The sequence below is a fragment of the Rhineura floridana genome, chromosome 7 (assembly GCF_030035675.1).
Source record: "Rhineura floridana isolate rRhiFlo1 chromosome 7, rRhiFlo1.hap2, whole genome shotgun sequence".
Lineage (NCBI taxonomy): Eukaryota > Metazoa > Chordata > Lepidosauria > Squamata > Rhineuridae > Rhineura > Rhineura floridana.
In genome coordinates, this window is record NC_084486.1 from 70,405,458 (window position 1) to 70,423,690 (window position 18,233).

Here is an 18,233-nt window from a genome sequence, read left to right on the forward strand (position 1 = left end):
AGTCCCACCACAGTAGCTTGCAGGAGTGCATATTCCAAGCAATTCCAACAAGGAAAAAAGGGGGGAACCACAGAAGAAGCCAATGTGGCTTCACAAAAAGCTTAGAGCTGACCTGAAAATAAAAAAGAACACATGCAGGAAATGGAAAGAAGGCCAGGCCACAAAGGAAGAGTATAGACAGGTATCACAGAATTGCAGGGATGGTGTCAGGAAGGCTAAAGCTGAGCATGACCTGAGGTTAGCGAAGGATGCTAAAAGCAACAAAAAAGCTTTCTTCAGGTATGTCCATAGTAAAAGACAGAGAAAAGTAACAGTGGCACAGCTACTCAACGAGGATGGCAAAATGATAACAGATGACAAAGAAAAGGCAGAAGTCCTCAATTCCTACTTTGGTTCAGTCTTCTCCCAAAAAAGGGGCTGTGAGCCTCCCAGGAAACATGAAGTAGAAGGGGCAGGATTGGAGCTTGAGATTGATATACAAATGGTCAAGGAATACCTAATCACCTTGAATGAGTTCAAATCGGCAGGGCCTGATAAACTGCATCCTAGAGTATTGAAGGAACTGGCTGAAGAACTCTCAGAACCGCTCTCTATTATCTTTGCGAAATCATGGAGGACTGGTGAAGTGCTGGATGACTGGAGGAGAGCTAATGTTGTCCCTATCTTCAAAAAGGAGGAACTGGGGAACTACAGACCAGTTAGCCTAACATCAATCCCTGGAAAAACTCTGGAGCAGATTATAAAGCAGTCAATCTGTAAGCACCTTGAAAGCAATGCAGTGATTACTAGGAGCCAACATGGATTTATGAAGAATAAATTCTGCCAAACTAATCTTATTTCATTTTTTGATGGGGTAACCTCCCTTGTAGACTGTGGGAATGCTGTGGAGATAATATATCTTGACTTCAGCAAAGCTTTTGACAAAGTGCCCCATGATATTCTGATTAGCAAGCTAGCTAAATGTGGGCTGGATGGAACAACTATCAGGTGGATCCACAGTTGGCTCCAGAATCGTACTCAAAGTGTGCTTATCAACGGTTCCTTCTCAAACTGGGCAGAAGTAACGAGTGGGCCCAGTGCTCTTTAACACTTTTATTAACGACTTGGATGAGGAGGTACAGAGCATGCTTATCAGATTTGCAGATGATACAAAATTGGGCGGCATAGCTAATACTGTGGAAGACAGAAAGAAAATTCAAAAGGACCTTGATAGGCTGGAGCATTGGGCTGAAAACAACAGAATGAAGTTCAACAGGGATAAATGCAAAGTTCTACACTTAGGAAAAAGAAATCAAATGCACAGTTATAAGATGGGGGATATTTGGCTCAACAATACATGTGAGAAGGATCTTGGAATTGTCATTGATCACAAGCTGAATATGAGCCAACAATGTGATATGGCTGCAAAAAAGGCAAATGCTATATTAGGCTGCATTAACAGAAGTATAGTTTCCAAATCACGTGAAGTATTAGTTCCCCTCTATTCAGCACTGGTTAGGTCTCATCTTGAATACTGCATCCAGTTCTGGTCTCCACACTTCAAGAAGGATGCAGACAAACTGGAACAGATTCCGAGGAGAGCAACAAGGATCATCAGGGGACTGGAAACAAAGCCCTATGAGGAGAGACTGAAAGAACTGGGCATGTTTAGCCTGGAGAAGAGAAGACTGAGGGGAGATATGATGGCACCCTTCAAGTACATGAAACGTTGTCACATAGAGGAGGGCCGGGATCTGTTCTCGATTGTCCCAGACTGCAGGACACAGAATAATGGGCTCAAGTTACAGGAAGCCAGATTTCAACTGGACATCAGGAAAAACTTCCTAACTCTTAGAGCCATAGGACAATGGAACCAATTACCTGGAGAGGTAGTGGGCTCTCCAACACTGGAGGCACTCAAGAGACAGGTGGACAGCCATCTGTTGGGAATGCTTTGATTTGGATTCCTGCCTTGAGCAGGGGGTTGGACTTGATGGCCTTATAGGTCCCTTTCAACTCTACTATACTATGATTCTATGATATATGGGGATGTTGCCTTTAGTGGTGAATTTTGATGTGCATGAACTCATCACAACAGCTCCCATAACTACACCCCCAAGGAGAGTCTAAAAATGCAGGAAGCTCCATTGATATGATATAAGGTTCAGCTGATAGTCACAGAATGTTGATCTCATTTTCTGACTTCCTCTATGCGAGTATGTCACAAACAAAAATAAAACTTGAAAGCCTCATTATCACCTCATTCACTTTCCAGAGCAAGGAAAGCCCTTCAACTGTCCTGGTACTCCAGCAGATTACACTTTTGGTCCTATTCTAAAATCAGTCCTGGAGCTGCACTACTCTGTGTTCCCTCTCCACTACAACCCTGGCTGTTTGGCTTGTAATCAGATGGAGGAAGTGTGCAGTGCTGATCATATGAACTGGCTCCTCCACATGGTGCCTATGTATGCAAATGTTGCATTTTCTCTGTGTTAGCTTTTGAATAAAGGCCACAATAAGTCCCCATAGACCCAACCACTCATAAGTATTTATTTACACACAGTCATTCTGTTTCCCCCACCCCCGTCCTCCTTCTGTCTCTCTCGCATATATCCTGTTGTTCACATAAACACACACTTCTCACTGATGTTTATGAAGGGATAGAAAATTCTGCAATTCGGAAAATCATTTTGGGCAGGGAAGCATATGCTCCTGCCCCTGTTGAGCTTCTGCTTTCCAGTGTGAGACCAGCTTATTAGAGATGGGGAACCTTATATCCATGGACCAAATGTGGGCCTCTAGACCTCTTTATCTGGCTGTTGGGACCCTCCGCAAGCTGCACTCCCTCCTAAGCCATACCCCTCACCAGCCTTGTTTTTGCACCCTCTTTGAGTGTTTTTGCCTAGCCTTGACCTTCTTGCTTGCCTGGGTGGAGGAGAGAGAGAGAAGAGTGTGACTGCATAGCAACTATTCTACTGTACAGAGGTAAAATTCACATTTAATGCTCTGTCCGCTTTTGCCTCTGACCCCACTCACCACTGGAACATGGCACCCAGAAGGTGCCAAGAAGGAAACGTGGTCCTTGGGCTGAAAAGGGTTTACAACCTGTGTCAGATCGTATTAGGGTGGGGAAAAGGGATCGCTATCTACCACTCCCTAAGGACAAAAAAAAAAACCCAATGTCAAAGCCTTTATTGAACTGCATCCTGGATGGTGGAGATCCTGAAAGAGAAAGACATATGGGTGGGTTTACAAGCAGGGTTTCTGTGCCCTGGACAGTTGTTTGACAGACAACAGGGTAGCACGTGTAGTGTCCCTGATGAGCCAACTCCATGTTGGGAATGTCTTTACCTGTTGTATTTGTCGGAATTCTATTGAGTTGCGTAGCAGAGTTGTGTAGCACTGCGGAACGGAGAGTACTGAGCAAGCTTAGTGTGTGTGTGTGTGTGAATCTTTGCTAAGATTCTACCTTCCCTGCAAATTAGTCAGACAGAGACTTTAAGCTTTAAAATAAGAAACAACTACTTTATTCTGGAAGTACATGCTTGATAGGAAAGAGTTCTATATCTAGCTAACTGGCTATGCTGGAGCAGCCTGCACTGGTCCCAGTACTCGCCCTCATCCTGGTTGAGAGGAGAGACAAAAAGAAGATGTCTGCTCCCCTCTCGAGAGAAAGAGAACACTGAGAAAGGCAGGAAGGAACTGGGATCAACATTCATTTGCTTATCAGCCTAGCAGGAAGGGGAGAGACAGCTGAGGATCAAAGGGATAGGTATAGCCTCAACCAGCAAGAGGTCTAGCTCTCTAGCTACCCTTATTAACCCCATGCAGCCTCAACCCACCAAGTTGGAGTTGAACCTCATACATTCCAACAGTACTACTGTCTGTAATGGGGCTTGCAAGGAGATAGGAGCCTGCCAGGAGCCAGTAGGTTAGGAACCCCATGAAGCATCCTGGTCACTGCTTCTGGTAAGGGGCAGTGGCAGCAGTCTCCCTTCTGGTCTGCATGCAACAGGGTATGGGATGGATCCTGTACCTGTGGGAGAGCAATCTGTAGAGAGCAAAGAGGGACCCAGAGAGAATAATCAGCAATAGTCAGCAGCTAAGTGCTCTGCCAGTGCTTGTGCCTCAGTCTCCCCACTGCTACCACCTTCAGGGTGGAAAGGGAAACTACAGAGACTGTGATGAGGCCTACAACCAGGGGGGCTAGGGGTCCCCACCCCCCTAAAAATCCCCCCTAAAATAATTAAATCTATTACAGAATCCCCACTACTTTTTTTGGTTCCCTCATCTCCCTTGCTCTCCCTGTCATCTCTGAGTCCACACTCTACTACAACAGATGTCCCTAGGAGCCAATCAGTACAAAAGGGAAGACTTTATGTTTGCTACTGAGAAGAGTCTTCTCAGTGGCTGACTCACCTCCTTTCACTCTGATTGACTCCAATCAGAATGAAAGGACAAGAACTCTTCTTAGTAGGGAACACAGTCCTATTTCATGCTGATTGTCTCATGCATAGGGACCTGGCTGGGACCCTGTTCCCAAACATGTAAGGGGTCTACCACCACCACCCCATGTGGATGCTGTGTCTTGGCATCCCCCAGTTGCTGGAGTGGACTTTGGTGTTGGGTATTTGTGTCCGGAATCCTGAGGCAAGTTACCCGTTACGCTTCTAGGTAGAATAGTGTTAGCAATGTGCTTTAGTCCCCATGTGTGTTCTCTGGCCAGGCTGTTTTGTGCAAAGTGCCCTTCTCCATTGTTTCTCATCACCAGAGTTCCACTTTGTGACCTCTAAATGTGTATGACATGAGACCAGAGCTGTATAACCCCATGTCATGTGCCCTATCATCTGAAGTTTTCTGTGTGAAGTTTATACAAATGGTGATTGTGTTCTGAGTTGCACCATATCCTATGCACTGTTATGCTGGTGTGGGCAGGGCAATCATTGATACAGAAGCTTTTTATTTATTCATTTGTCCCTCCCAAAATTTCCTGCACCAGATCTGGGGGTGGTGTAAAGCTGCACTATCAATGGAAGTGTGGCCATGAACTGAAGGGGCACTGAAAGTGTGCTCTTCCTCTGTGCCGCTGCCTGGGCCTACCACATCTTTTCCTGCGTAACTTGGCCTTTGGAATGGCTCCTCCAGTAAAGGGTTCCGCTGGCATATTGAGTGAGTTCTGCCAGTGTCTGTGTTTGCTTGTTTTATCATTCAGAATTTATGGATATTTTATATTTGGTTATTTGTGATGCTTACTTTTTGGATCTGTTTTTTTTTTTTTTAACTGTACATCGCCCTGGGCTCCCTTAGGAGGAAGAGCAATTCACAAATGCAATAAATAAACAAATAAAATTTGACAGAAGCATAACTGAAGATACGTACTGCACCCTAAATTTCCATAAGTTGCAAATTGGCAAAATGATGGTTCTGAAGGAAGAAGCATCCTCTCTTGCTGTGCATGTGCTGGAGCAAGCACCATCTTAAAAGAGACAAAAAAGGGAAAAGCCTCTTCTACAATGGTGCTTGCCATCCTCGTTTTTATAACCACTACTTGTGTGTGAGTGTGTGTGCATGTGAGCATGCACACGTATATTACCTGATTAATCAGGGGGAAATTGTTACTCGATGTTTAATTGATTAATCTAACTGATTCACCAATTATAAATTTCAGCCCTTCATAATACATCCACACCACAGCTCTATGGAACATTTTGTATTGTCCTCCATTTGGGATTCATAATTACATAGAAATATTGATTTCTTTATATCATTTACTATCTCATCTCATCCTGAAGGATTTAGGTCGGGTAGCAACACATTTAAAATAATGACTGGATAACATTAAAATAATATATTAAGATATCAAAATGCTGTATAGTAAAAGATATACATGCCTGTCTAATCTCAGCCATTAAGAATCAGCCTGGACAAGATAGTGCAGCACTTACACCATTATTGAAGATGCTTCAGGCCCCTTCACACAGTCATCTGGGAGTATATGCTAACACCTCTAGCCCAGAGGGGAGGAACTTGTAACCCTCCAGATGTTGTTGGACTACCACTCTCATCAGTACCACCCAGCACTGCCAATAGACAGGGATAATTGGAGCTATAATCACAGGTTCCCAACCCTTGTTCTAGCCCAAGGTAAGCACATCTCACTTATAGGCAACCACATCCCACTAACATATACATACTGATATCCAATTCCTTCACATGACCACTCCGCACAGGTTTGGGACTGGCTTGTGCAATCATGTGAAGAGGGTGAACATCAAACTCAATCCTGAATGAGTGTCCAGGAGGGGGAAAAAAAGCTTAGAGTCTAATCCTAGCAGGAGATGCTGGGAATTGAACCTGGGACCTTCTGATGCTCTACCACTGAGCTATAGCCCTTCAAGGGCCACCAAAGGAGCTTTTCCCTTTACTTTTGCTGCTCAGACTTGGCACGTGAACAGTGCTGTTGAGAGGGTCTTTGCTTTGGTTTTGTTAAAGATTTAATTTTGGTTGAAGAATGCTTCCATATTTTCCCCCTATTTTGACCAGAAGAGCTTAAATATACAACCTGGGTGTAGATGGGTGGCGCCCCCTCCTTTTAGTGCCCTCTCTGTACTGCTTCTTGTTTTGCAGTTGTAGCCTCGTTTTCAGTTAGAGAAAGTTAAGCCTTCTTCCTTCAGCCCCCCCTTACAACACACAAGCAAGGAGTCTGAGAGGGTGGAGAAGGATGTCTAAGTAAAATGCTTGGATTTGTGTGAAAAGTTCCCCTGATTTCTTTCTCTCGCCTGGCCCCTAAAACTCTTTTGTGAATGGGGCCAGTGCAACATGTGGCCTTTCACCCCGCCCAAGAACCAATGCCAGACAGCCACACTCAGAGGATTGTTTGTTAATAGTCCAATTAGATAATTGCCATCTTTCACTCCTTTCGCTCTACATTTCCCATAAAGGCATGAATAAGGAGAGCAGCATGAAGAGGGCTTCTGCCCTGCAAGGTGACAAGAAAGGCTGAAGCATGCTCTTTGCACAAAGCCATGCGCTTGAATTGAATCATTGTAGCCTAATCAATGGTCTTATTGGATTACTGGCTGTTGCGGTTCTCAAAGATATTGTAGCAGAGACAATGAAATAGCTAAGGGAAAACTTTTTTCCCCCTTTAGTAGATCACGCAGTTGAGATCTGCCCAGTTCGCTCTGCTCTCTCTCATTCTCTCTCTCACTCTCACATACACACTTTCTTGGATCTGTCTAAACACAAAGGAAGCTTTTAAAACACACACACACCCCACAGTCTAGGAGTGTGATCTGCCAATGTTGTTCAAGGTTTGTGAAGGTGCAGAGAATTAGGAAGGAGGAAGGGAGTGGACACAAATATCTGAACTGAATTGAGGAGAGGTAGGACTTTTAAGATGGCTGGCTGTGGAGACAAGTGTTAAGAAGGATTTCTCCTATTTGGCTGGGGGGTGGGGTGGGGGTGGGATGGAAAGGGACCTCAAAACAAATCTGCTTTTTTGGATCTGTAATCCCCACTAGGGAAAAAGGCTACTTTTTCATTGTTGCTGGTGTTACTTTAGTGGTGGACTTGGTGGCTGTTTGTTGAGAAATCAAGAGTCCTTTCCTACAGCTTCATGGGCTCTGCATCTATATTTGTTTCCTTGGCAGCTTAATTCAAATGTATTTGGCATGTCTCCTTGGATAAAACCACTCTGTAATCGGGAAGGGTCAAAGACAAACTGAAGAAAGTTAATAATGGCTGCTAATGGCTCCTAACAATTCAGGCTGAATCTTGTCAAAAAGTTTTTCCCCCTTCTTCTAGAAGTCTCAGCCGTTTGATTGTGTGTTTCCTGAAAGCAAGGCCAATCATTTCAGTTTATTCACTGGCTAAACTCGACTTGATTGGGGACAAGCATACAAACCACCCATTACGATGTGATATATTATCCAAACAATTTAGTGTATTCATGAGGTAACCTAAATGTGGAGGCTGCAAAATTACCCGTAATCAATTGAAACAGCGAGTGCACGTCCCTCTGGGTGTCTAACAACTGCATCCCTTCTCTGTAATAAGGGAGGCATTAAATCATTTTAGAGTTGCACTGTTGAGTACCTGATCATTGGGGCGCAGGGAAGCTGGACACTCGCACTAGGACGCTGGGACTGAGGAAGCTGCTGGTTTCCTGCCTCTCTACCAGAAGAACCAACCTCTCGCCTTCAAGGGACAACTTGGCTTGTTACTCACCGATCTGACCATAAATCGTGCAATATCCGACGCAGTCTTCTCTTTCCCTGCCCCCACCCTCCCTCCCTTCCTCCTTTTTTTTTTTTTTACTTTTTAAAAAACCATATTGCACTACATGTTTGGGAAACAAGACAAAATGGACGTTAGATGCAATTCAGAGATTGAAGCCAACCGGGTCTCCAAGAACGGGCATAAAGAGGGCAAGGAAAGCAAAGGATGCGAAGGAAATATTTCGACTTCTTTTTTGAAGGATCAACAAGGGACTTTCCCGTCTTCTGGCGGCTCGGAAGATTGCAATAAAAATAAATCGAGCTCCGCTGACCCGGATTATTGCAGAAGAATACTAGTCCGAGGTAGGGGGGAGTCGCGTTTATGTTGTGTCTGCGTCTGGAAAATGCTTGTTCGGGATTCCGACTTTTGTTTTGTCTTCTTTCAGACAAGGTCTCTCAGTGTCTCGTTTGTTTGCTTGTTTATTTCTCCGATCGGACTATTCCACTCTCTCTTCACAGTTCTAGAGACATTTCGCAATCTGGGATCTGGGAGACTTGGTGCTCTCCCAAGGCTCAGCACTCCACATCTTGCAGCTCTGCTGCGTGTGGGGCAGGGGGCGGGTTTTTTTCTTCGTGGTTTCGCTTTCTCCACGTACTTCTCGAGGGTTGTTTGTTTGTTTCGGAGGGGGATGGAATGGAATGGACGCTCTGCCCTGCATGCATTTCTTTCTCCGTTTCTGCTTACAGAGAGGGGCTTCGAGGAGAATCAACAAGTTCGCCAAACCCCTTTTCTTTCCCACTTAATTCAGGCTGTGATGCTATATATGCCCACTTCTCTGACAGCCGATGGGACTTACTTCCGAGCAGACACGTACGGGATTTCACTGCCCTATGCCTTTGAAAAGGCTGCTAGTTTGAAGGGTCAAAAAGAGCCCTTGTTCCTACAGGAGCTGAAGGTAGACGGGAGGGGGGTGAACCTTTGCATCAAAATCTTAAGGAATAGCCAGGGGTGCTTCCTCTTTTGTAACCCTTGCACATTTCCCACTGTTAGGTTTAGGCAAGGAGGAGATAGATTTTCCTTCAGACTCCGCTGGGTTTAGCGAGGCGGAGAATCTCATTTCCTCGACGGTATTTCTTTCGGTTGGACCCATTCCGAAGGGTGGGTCGAGTATTTTGGAGGGTCCAAAACAAAACACTGGTGCGAAATTTCCCTTCGCTTGTGATCATTTTCACAGAGAGTTTACAATAACAAAAGATGCCATTTTTTTAAAAAAGTCCAGTTAATTAAATGTTCAAAACCTCCCCCCAAATGTATTGCTTCTAGGCTTTGTGTGTTTGTTGTTGTTCTGTTGTTACTTTATTCCTTTCTGGCATATTCTCCTCCCTTTCTTCCCCCCCCCCGAAGTCCGCTGATGCAATAATTTTACAGGATTCTTTTTAAATGTCTGTTTAAATTCCGAAAGTATCGAGTTTGTTGCTTTTGCTTTGTGGTGGTATCTTCCTCTTTTTAATCAAGAGAGACTTAGGCTAGAATACGCGCTAAAAAACAACAACAGGCCCGGTAAATAATAATTAATCCTGGCTCGGTCGGCTGACCCCCGGAAAGCGGTCGGTTTAAAACAAAACGTAACAAAACTGGAGTTCTCCAGACTTCGAACCGTTTTACGGAAGGTAAAATTACGGAAAAGCAAGGCTGAAGGGGCTGGACTGTAATCCGAATCGAGATCTAGCATGACGAGGTGCTAATGAGATTTGGAAGGCTTTTGCTGAGATCGAGGCGGACCCGGAAAACGGGACCAAGATTTTGTATGGGAAAAGAGTTACCTGGGCCCTTCAGAGAGATAAAAAGCCTGCCAGTTTCCAAAAGGAAAAATAAAAAGATGGAAACCGGCCTTCAGGGCAACCTTATATGGTTAACTTGTGTGCCTGCGTGATGATAAAAAAGCCAGGCCAAGCAAATATGTCCATGTAGTTGCAAAGACAATATGATGCGGGCGCATCTTATAGTCTTTGCAACTATATGGACATATTTGCTTGGCCTGGCTTTTTCATCATCACGCAGGCACACAAGTTAACCATATAAGGTTGCCCTGAAGGCCGGTTTGGGGCAGAGGAAGAATGACTTCTATGAGGCCTCTTCTGTGGGTGATACTGATTCTTACACTAAACATTATCATCATCATCATCATCATCTCCCCACCCCAGTGCTCCTTCTTGTTACGAATAGCGATATTTATTGGTGAGACGCTGGCATTTCCAGGGCCTCGGTGATAGTGTAAATGAGGGATGCGGAACTTGTGGCCTCCCAGACGTTGTTGGGTCGTTCAGCTCCCATCAACCCCAGCCAGCACGGCCAGTGGCCAGAGATGATGGGAACTGTAGTCCTACAACACCTGGAGGGCCGCAGGTTCCCCATCGCTGGTATAAAAAGCAATTGTTGGGAACTCCATCAGCTAAAATCAGCAGAAGAGGATTTGCCTCTCTGAGCAGGTCCTGAAAATGGGTTCCTTCTTCTTCCTCTTCTTCTTCGTCCTCCTGGGTCTAAAAGTACCACTGTCTCTCTTTGCCAGATGCCAAAGGTTCAATAAGAGAGATCATTCTCCCGAAAGGACTGGATCTGGACCGGCCTAAAAGAACCCGTACGTCTTTCACCGCGGAGCAACTTTACAGGCTGGAGATGGAGTTCCAGAGGTGCCAATACGTGGTTGGACGCGAAAGGACCGAGCTGGCCAGGCAGCTCAATCTCTCAGAAACTCAGGTACTAATGGGCAAGAGAAACCTGTGGAGAGAGCTGTACCTCCCCCCCCCCGCGCGCCGGCCCCAAACGTACTGTGTTGCGCTCAGAGGCAGTGTGATGTAGTGGCTCCAGCGTTGCTGCAAGTGAACCGGAGGGACCCAGGTTCGAATCCTCACCTCAGTTATGAAGCTGTGGGAGGGGGATCTACCGACTCTTACATCAGGGTTTAAGCAAGGATAATATTAGGGTGGCTCCCTGCGCTGATGTGATCAATCAATAGAACCACTACGTGTTTATGCAGATAAACCCTTTCCCAGAGATTCCCAAATCACTTTTCCAGACGCATACAAAGTCGCCCGAGGAAGGCACTTTCCTTTCCCTAAACCTCCCGAATCATAAAGCCCAAATCAAGACCCATGGCTTGTCACTCTCTCACACACCTCTATTATCAGGAAAAGACCATAGATTCAAAGTAGGTGGTATTTCCGTTTGACCGAGATCTGAGCTACTTGAAGGGTGTGAAAGCTGCAATTCTAAGCATATATAAATCGCTGGTAGGACTCTGCAAGTGAGTTAAGCGTTTTGTTTTGTTTTGAGATATGTATATTTTAATGTGATTATTTCCAGAATAATTTCTCAATACAATCCTATGTGCTCACGCACAGTTACTTACTAGGAGTAACACCCCCTTGCTTTGAACTCAGTGTAGTGGATGGGATGGGAATGAATTTCTGTGACCTGTGGTGTAAAGGTCGGGGTTTAAGCATCAGGCCAAAAGTGTGTGCAGTTAAAAGAAGTACAAAACAAGCCAGAGCGGACTAAACAGACTAAGAACCCGAAGTGACAAAAGTAACTTTTCAAAACCGAAAGGGAACACAAAATAGTTTCAGAGAAGCCGCAGCATAAGGAGAAACCTCTGTTTTTCAGGACTGCGCTAACAGCGCAATAACTGGGAGTCCGAACTCGTAAGTCCCGCGGTGTTCTGGGGGGGGTGTAGGAGCGCAGCCTAAGTCTGAGGGTTCCTTCCACCCAGAGAAAAAAAGAAGGAAGAGCTTGTTACCTCTGACCACTTTGTGATGTCAGTGATGTTATTATAGGTTCACTGATTCAAGATGAGTTTCTGTCCATTAAAGATCCGAGAGAATTGCTCTAAAGCGTCAAGTCGAGTTTTCGGCAGGCCAGCGCCAAAGAGCCTTTGCTCGGGAGACCTTGGTGCCCGATCCTACGCTTGTTCCCTCGGGAGTAAATCCCACTGACTGTGATGAGGCTTGCTTCCAAGTAAATGTGTTACACATTTATTTATTTGGTTGCCACCCAAGTGCCCCTGATTGCAATCGAATCTGAGTATGTGTGTGCTGGTGGGATCTGTTGAAATCTCAACTCCGTAACATGAAGAACTCTTACTTGGAGTCACTCTTCACGGTGACCATTTACTTCCAAGCGGTTTCAGGTCGGAAGCTTCGCAGAGCAGCGAATCCTTTGAGAAGTGTACAAGCCACACAGTCCTCTTTGTAGGAAGGAGGCAGAACTGCAGTGGCTCCTCTCTGCACTCATTCCCCTCCCCTTTCCTCCTTGGTCTTCTGAGTTGGCAGGGATTTGTGTGCGTGTGTGTGTGTGTTTGTTTGGCAGACTGCCTTTTATATATATAAAAAAGAGTCCTTTACACGTGGGTTTTACAACGCAATCCTCTCATGCATGTTGATTTAGAAGTTCCATTCTATTTCAACGGGGCTTGGTTCCCCAGGAAGAATGTGTAAAGTTGCTGAGTGCAATCCTATACATGCCTATTCAGAACTAAACCCCACTGGATTAACTGATAACTGTGTACACTGTACAGGAAGGATTGCAGCCTTAATCTGGTTTTTGGTCTGGCTTGAATGAGTTTTAGCAAGCGTCTATCCCGTGCAATTTGACAGTGAAGAAAACTGAACTTCAGAGGCTTTTTTGTAATATATCAACAAACGCAGGCAAAGGGCATTGGCAGCTGGAGAGTTGCAGCTAATATTTTTCTTTAAGGTGAAACATTCCTTTTTCGTATCCTCTGGATCTGACAAGAATGAGATCAGCTTCGACGAGCCTGTTGCAACTTTTAAAAACCAAGTTTCTTTCTTTCAGCCTTAGAACCACTTGCTACAAAATAGGTATAAGTGGGGTTTTTTTAAGGGCGGGCCTATTTTTCTTGTGGCTGTATAGAACCGTGTGTATAGCACAGGAGGCGAGAAGGCGTTTCTGCACAGGAAGGAAATACTGTATGGAAGATTTACTGAATGAGAGAGCCTGAGGAAAAGAGAATAGGATGGGGCAGAGGGGAAAAATAATTATATACTTATAATGGAACACTCGGGGAAACTTTCACATTTCCCTGTGACTCAAAAGCAAAGCAAAGAGAAACGAAACGAAACCACAAAAAGAGGCGGTGAACGGTCCTCCTTACTTCTGCGTCCACCTGAAAATATAGTGTCAGCATTGCGGTTGCTTCCGTGTTAGCTAGTGAAATATGTGGGATGGAGGACCTCCAGGTCCATTTTGATTAGGGGCCCGGAGAGAGGAGAGAGTGCGAAAAGGTGGTGAAAGGGACATGTGACTTTATTTTCGAAGCGTTCCATCCGAGCGTTATTTCAAGAAGGAAGGACAGAAAGAAAGACAATGGGGGGAAAAGACAAAGTGTATAAGGAGTAATTTCTTATTTCGTGAAAAGTTCCTATCGTTGTAATGAATCCTTCTGACAAGCTAATTAGCATTTATTTGGCTGTCAGATTTAGCGGTGTTGGCATGACAAGTGAAACATCCTCTGAGGCTAGAGCGTGGCATGTGATATTGATTTGAGTGAAATAATATTTGAAATGGAAGAAAAGAGATCTAAAGTTGCTCCAGGGGGGATTGCAGGTGCCTCTTTGTAAGACTGGAGCCGAGAAAATCCCGAGTAGAGCGGGCTGTCGTGAACGATCGCTCAAGAGCACTCCAGAACACTCTCCTAGCTCTCTTTGCCATGCAAAACACTTTAATAGAAAAACGCGGCCCAGAGATACAGAGATATACATATATAGATATGGATACACACACAAAGAGAGAGAGGCCTACATATGGTTCCACAGGGGCCAGGAAAATCTCATGCTCCCAGAAATAAGGCAAGTGGAAGAAAAGTTCAGATGACTTACAACATAAATCTTGTATTCAAGACCAAAGAGGGAGACTTAAAAGGGATAAAATCTTAAATCCGTACGACAGAGTTTCAAGAGTGTAGGATCTGATGCATTATTGAAGTATCACTCATTGAGGATTTTTCTCTCGCCAAGCAAAGCTCTCTGTTTTCTTCCTGAAAAGATCTTGGTTGATGAAGGCTCTAGAAGGTTATTCAAGAACAGGTGTTGTTTCTTTACGGCGGGTTTCACTGCCGGGGGGGGGGGTATTTCTACTTATTCCTTTTAAACCTCAATTGTCAGAGAGATCCTTTCCCACACGCCCAGATCGGATCCTTCTATGCATGTTTCCAAGGCCTTTCCTGTCCACTTCATGTATCTGACGAAATAGTAGGCTCTCGCCCAGGAAAGCCTCGACGCCACAATAAACGTGTTAGTCTTTTAAGGCGACTGAGCACTCTTTGTTATTCCAGCAGTTCTCTGCCACTTCAGCCGCACTTTTAAGTGCGCAAGATTGTTTGATGATTCTTATCACGTTTCAAATGACCACACACGCTCGCCGTCTTTCACACACATACGTACACGCCGGGTCCTTTCCACCCGCACGCGCGCGCACAGATACAAGCTCCTCGCCGCCGCGACCCACTTCACGCCAGGGAAATCTCCTGTCCCCCAAAGGTCTACTGTAGTGCAAGTAGGATGAGTTCCCGGCTCAGTCACACGGGGAGGGCAGTGGAAGGAGGTGGACGGAGGTTGGAGGGTACCCATGTGGGCTGGTGGGGTGGCATTCCTGCCCCGGGCCCACGGCCTCTTCCTTTCTCGCTCGTTGACCCTGTGCCTCTGCCTCTCCCCATTTCTCCCGCTCTCCCCACCCCCACCCCGGCCTGCCAATTGGTTCTCCTTGCAGGTAAAAGTCTGGTTCCAGAACCGACGCACCAAGCAGAAGAAAGACCAAGGCAAAGACTCGGAGCTGAAATCGGTGGTGTCGGAAACGGCGGCAACTTGCAGCGTCCTGAGGCTGCTGGAGCAAGGGCGGCTCCTCTCTCCGCCGGGCTTGCCAGGCCTCCTTCCGCCTTGCGCCACCAGCGCCTTGGGCTCGGCCTTGCGAGCTCCCAGCCTCGCCAGCGGCACGGGCGGCGGCGGCGGCTCGGGATCGGGGACGGCGGGCGGCTCCCCTCACCAGGCGGCCGTCAGCACCGCCGCCGGAGCAGCCCACGCCTCCCCTCCCGGGGGGCACAACCTTTTCAGCCTGCCCGTACCCACCCTGCTGGGCTCGATGGCCAGCCGGCTGTCCTCCAACCCTTTAGCAATGGCTGGCTCTCTGGCGGGGAACTTGCAAGAACTGTCCGCCAGATACCTGAGCTCTTCCGCCTTCGAGCCCTACTCCAGGACCGCCAATAAAGAAGGCGCGGAGAAAAAGGCGCTGGACTGACCCGGAGGAACTCGCGGTGTATTTATATTTATAGTATCTATTTGTGACGATTATTTATGGAATACTCTCCAGGAGTTGGGTGCCCCCCACTTTCTTTGTCCATCGCTCCCACACACTCCTCTACCCTCTTCATCCCCCCTTTTCTCTGCCTCTCTCCTCCGCTCCCTCACACAACTTTGCCTCCCGGTATCCCTAACTTTTTCCCTTCCAGCCCATCAGTTCCGAACATCGGGGCCTCAGAAATCTGACAGTGAAATCAATCGATCGACAGCAACAAGGGTGGAACCCGCCAAAGCCAGACACTGTCCGTAAACAGGAGGAGAGACCAGACAAAACATTCCAGGAGTTTGAGGGATGGGGCGGGGTGGAGACGGGATCCCTTGTCAGATTTGATGGCCCACGTTTGTTATAATGTTAGAAACAGGACTGAGAATTGAGGGAGGACTATGCCGGAGAGGGGGCAGGAAAAGAGGGGCGAGTTGTGGAAGGAGACTCTTTTTACTTGTCTGCCAATATGAAAAGGATCCGCTTTTTGATTCCGAAGAGAGTGTATAGGAAAAAGTGTTTTTAAGGGGGCAGTCTTGCTTGGAGGTTGAATGTGCGTGCGTGTGTGTGTGGTACACTTACAGATACGCACGTTTATAAGTCCAGCCTGGAGGCAAGGTTTTGGTTGCTTGGTATTGTGTTCGGCTTTTCCAAAACACTTCTTATTCCAAAGGAGTCTCACTTTTCTCAGTCCGGGGCAAAAACAAACCCTGGGGTGGCAAGGGGTGACTTTCACGCATCGCCTTGAAGATGCACGCCTCCTCCTCCACGATTTATATCTCAACTCTAAACAAAAAAAAATCTTGACAATTAAGCTCACCAAAATAAGTGGATTTTGAGGTGTCCAGAGCGATCCTAAGCATGCTTATCCAGAAGTCTCACTTCAGTGGGGCTTGCTCCCGGTAAGTGCGCATGGGATTGCAGTCTCATTCCCAGGGGGATGTGTGTGTGTGTGTGTGTGTGTTGATGGCAGTTGCCCTTATTTCAGGTACCCCAGCGATGAAGTGACATATTATTGGAATATTAATCCAGAGATGCTTATGACAGACGAATTTAAGTGAACATAGAAATGGTGCAATCTTATGAATTTTAAAGCGGCCACAAATATATGTTTGCCAAGGCTTGTGGTCTTACAGACATTTGTGTCTGGTTCCTACCCTTTATTTCATCATGTGGTCCAGAAGCAGGATAATTTAAAACAAGCTTTAATTTGGTTAGATCCTGAATGTTAGCAGGGAACCATTAATATATGTTACCGAAAATGGAGGTTTTTAGAAAATCTTTACAATCAGCATGACGATCCTGTGAAAATCCTTACAATCAAGCAGGCCTTTCTTTCTTAATCTAACTACAATCTCTAAAATAAAATAAAAAAGTCTTCAAGGCAGATTTATAATAGACATCACAATGTGCATAATAATGCAAGATAACGGAGAAAACCGGAATGCAATTGCATCTAAGACCAACGTTATTCTTTGACTTTTCCCATATAAACTGAACCTATAATGGAAGCCTCGCGTTTTCACCCCTTCCAATTTATTTTCTTATAAAATGCTGACCCTTAAATAAAAATCAATGCATCTTATCCGGTTTGGTTTTGTACTGGAAAAAAAGAGCTCTTATGTAACGATCGTTGCATGCTCCCCTCATTCTTCACAAAATGTATGTATTCCTGGATTATTATTTTTTAATTATTATTTTCACTCTATTCCAGGACTTGAAATTTGTCAAGAAAAAAACAAAAACAAAATAACTTAGGTAGTTGCTTTTTAATTTTTTTTAAAAAAGTGATACATTGCGTTTACAGACTATAAAATATGTGCCACCAAACTTTTTAACCAAAAAAAAGAAAAGGAAAAAAGGGCAAAAAAAAGTGGAATGGTTGATGTAGTGCATAGAAAATTCTAGGACAAAAAGAGAGAGAATGCGCGGGCAAAACGGAAAACCCTCATATTAATTTTATTGTAAATTATTACGTCTGAAGTTTCTAGACAACTAGTGATGAAAATAATGAATGAATCTGTGGGTGAAGGTGACCTCTCCCTGCTACTAACCCTTGTTCTGAATGTTTTGGGTATTTGGCTGTTTTGTATTTATGTGGTGAGAGTGAAATATATTATATCTATATGACGACAGAGTTCAGCCGTTGTTTTCGTCTTCTGTTTAGAAAGCTCTCAGAGCATTATCGTCAGCTCCCGCAAAAGGTATAAGCCTTATCCGGTGGGTGTTCTGCTGAGTGTTTACATCGAAATATATAGTGAAGGGATGGAAGATGGGGATTTTTTTTAATTTATTTTTTAGTCCTTTTTTACTCACTAAAAATATTGTAACTCCTTAATAACTATAGGAATGCCTCATCCCCCAATATATTGTACAGGTCAATATGTTAGCTGTATTCTGGTCAATTTCCCCATGTTTGCTGGATGGACAACTTCACCAAGGAACGATTTCGGCATCTGTTTTCTACTATAAATAACAAAGAAAGGCATCCATTGGTTTTGGGTGTGTGGGGAAGATACGATTTACACAGAAATTGTCTATAAGCGTCTGATCCTGACCTCATTTTCTCTGAAGAATTCGTGTCGACCGTGCTACTTTTGAGATCATTCGTGCCATAGAGATCAAGAAACCATAATGATAAGGTGTGGAGAAAGAGAGATAAACAATGTACAATTTCAGTG

The 18,233-nt window shown here is 45.2% G+C and overlaps 1 protein-coding gene across 1 annotated transcript; it reads left to right on the forward strand.

The window, feature by feature from the left end:
* The first annotated feature begins 8,323 nt into the window (after window positions 1–8,323).
* On the forward strand, window positions 8,324–15,507 carry VAX1 (ventral anterior homeobox 1). The gene is made up of 3 exons (XM_061634380.1): window positions 8,324–8,561; window positions 10,769–10,956; window positions 14,983–15,507. Exons 1-3 carry the CDS (start codon window positions 8,324–8,326, stop codon window positions 15,505–15,507), a joined length of 951 nt encoding a protein of 316 aa, XP_061490364.1.
* Window positions 15,508–18,233: the final 2,726 nt, after the last annotated feature.

Excerpts from the sequence above, each read along its gene's own strand:
- VAX1 (XM_061634380.1), top strand. The coding sequence starts at position 8,324 with ATGTTTGGGAAACAAGACAAAATGGACGTTAGATGCAATTCAGAGATT. Across the intron at positions 8,562-10,768 it reads CAGAAGAATACTAGTCCGAG|ATGCCAAAGGTTCAATAAGA; the intron begins GTAGGGGGGAGT and ends TCTCTTTGCCAG. Across the intron at positions 10,957-14,982 it reads TCAATCTCTCAGAAACTCAG|GTAAAAGTCTGGTTCCAGAA; the intron begins GTACTAATGGGC and ends TTCTCCTTGCAG.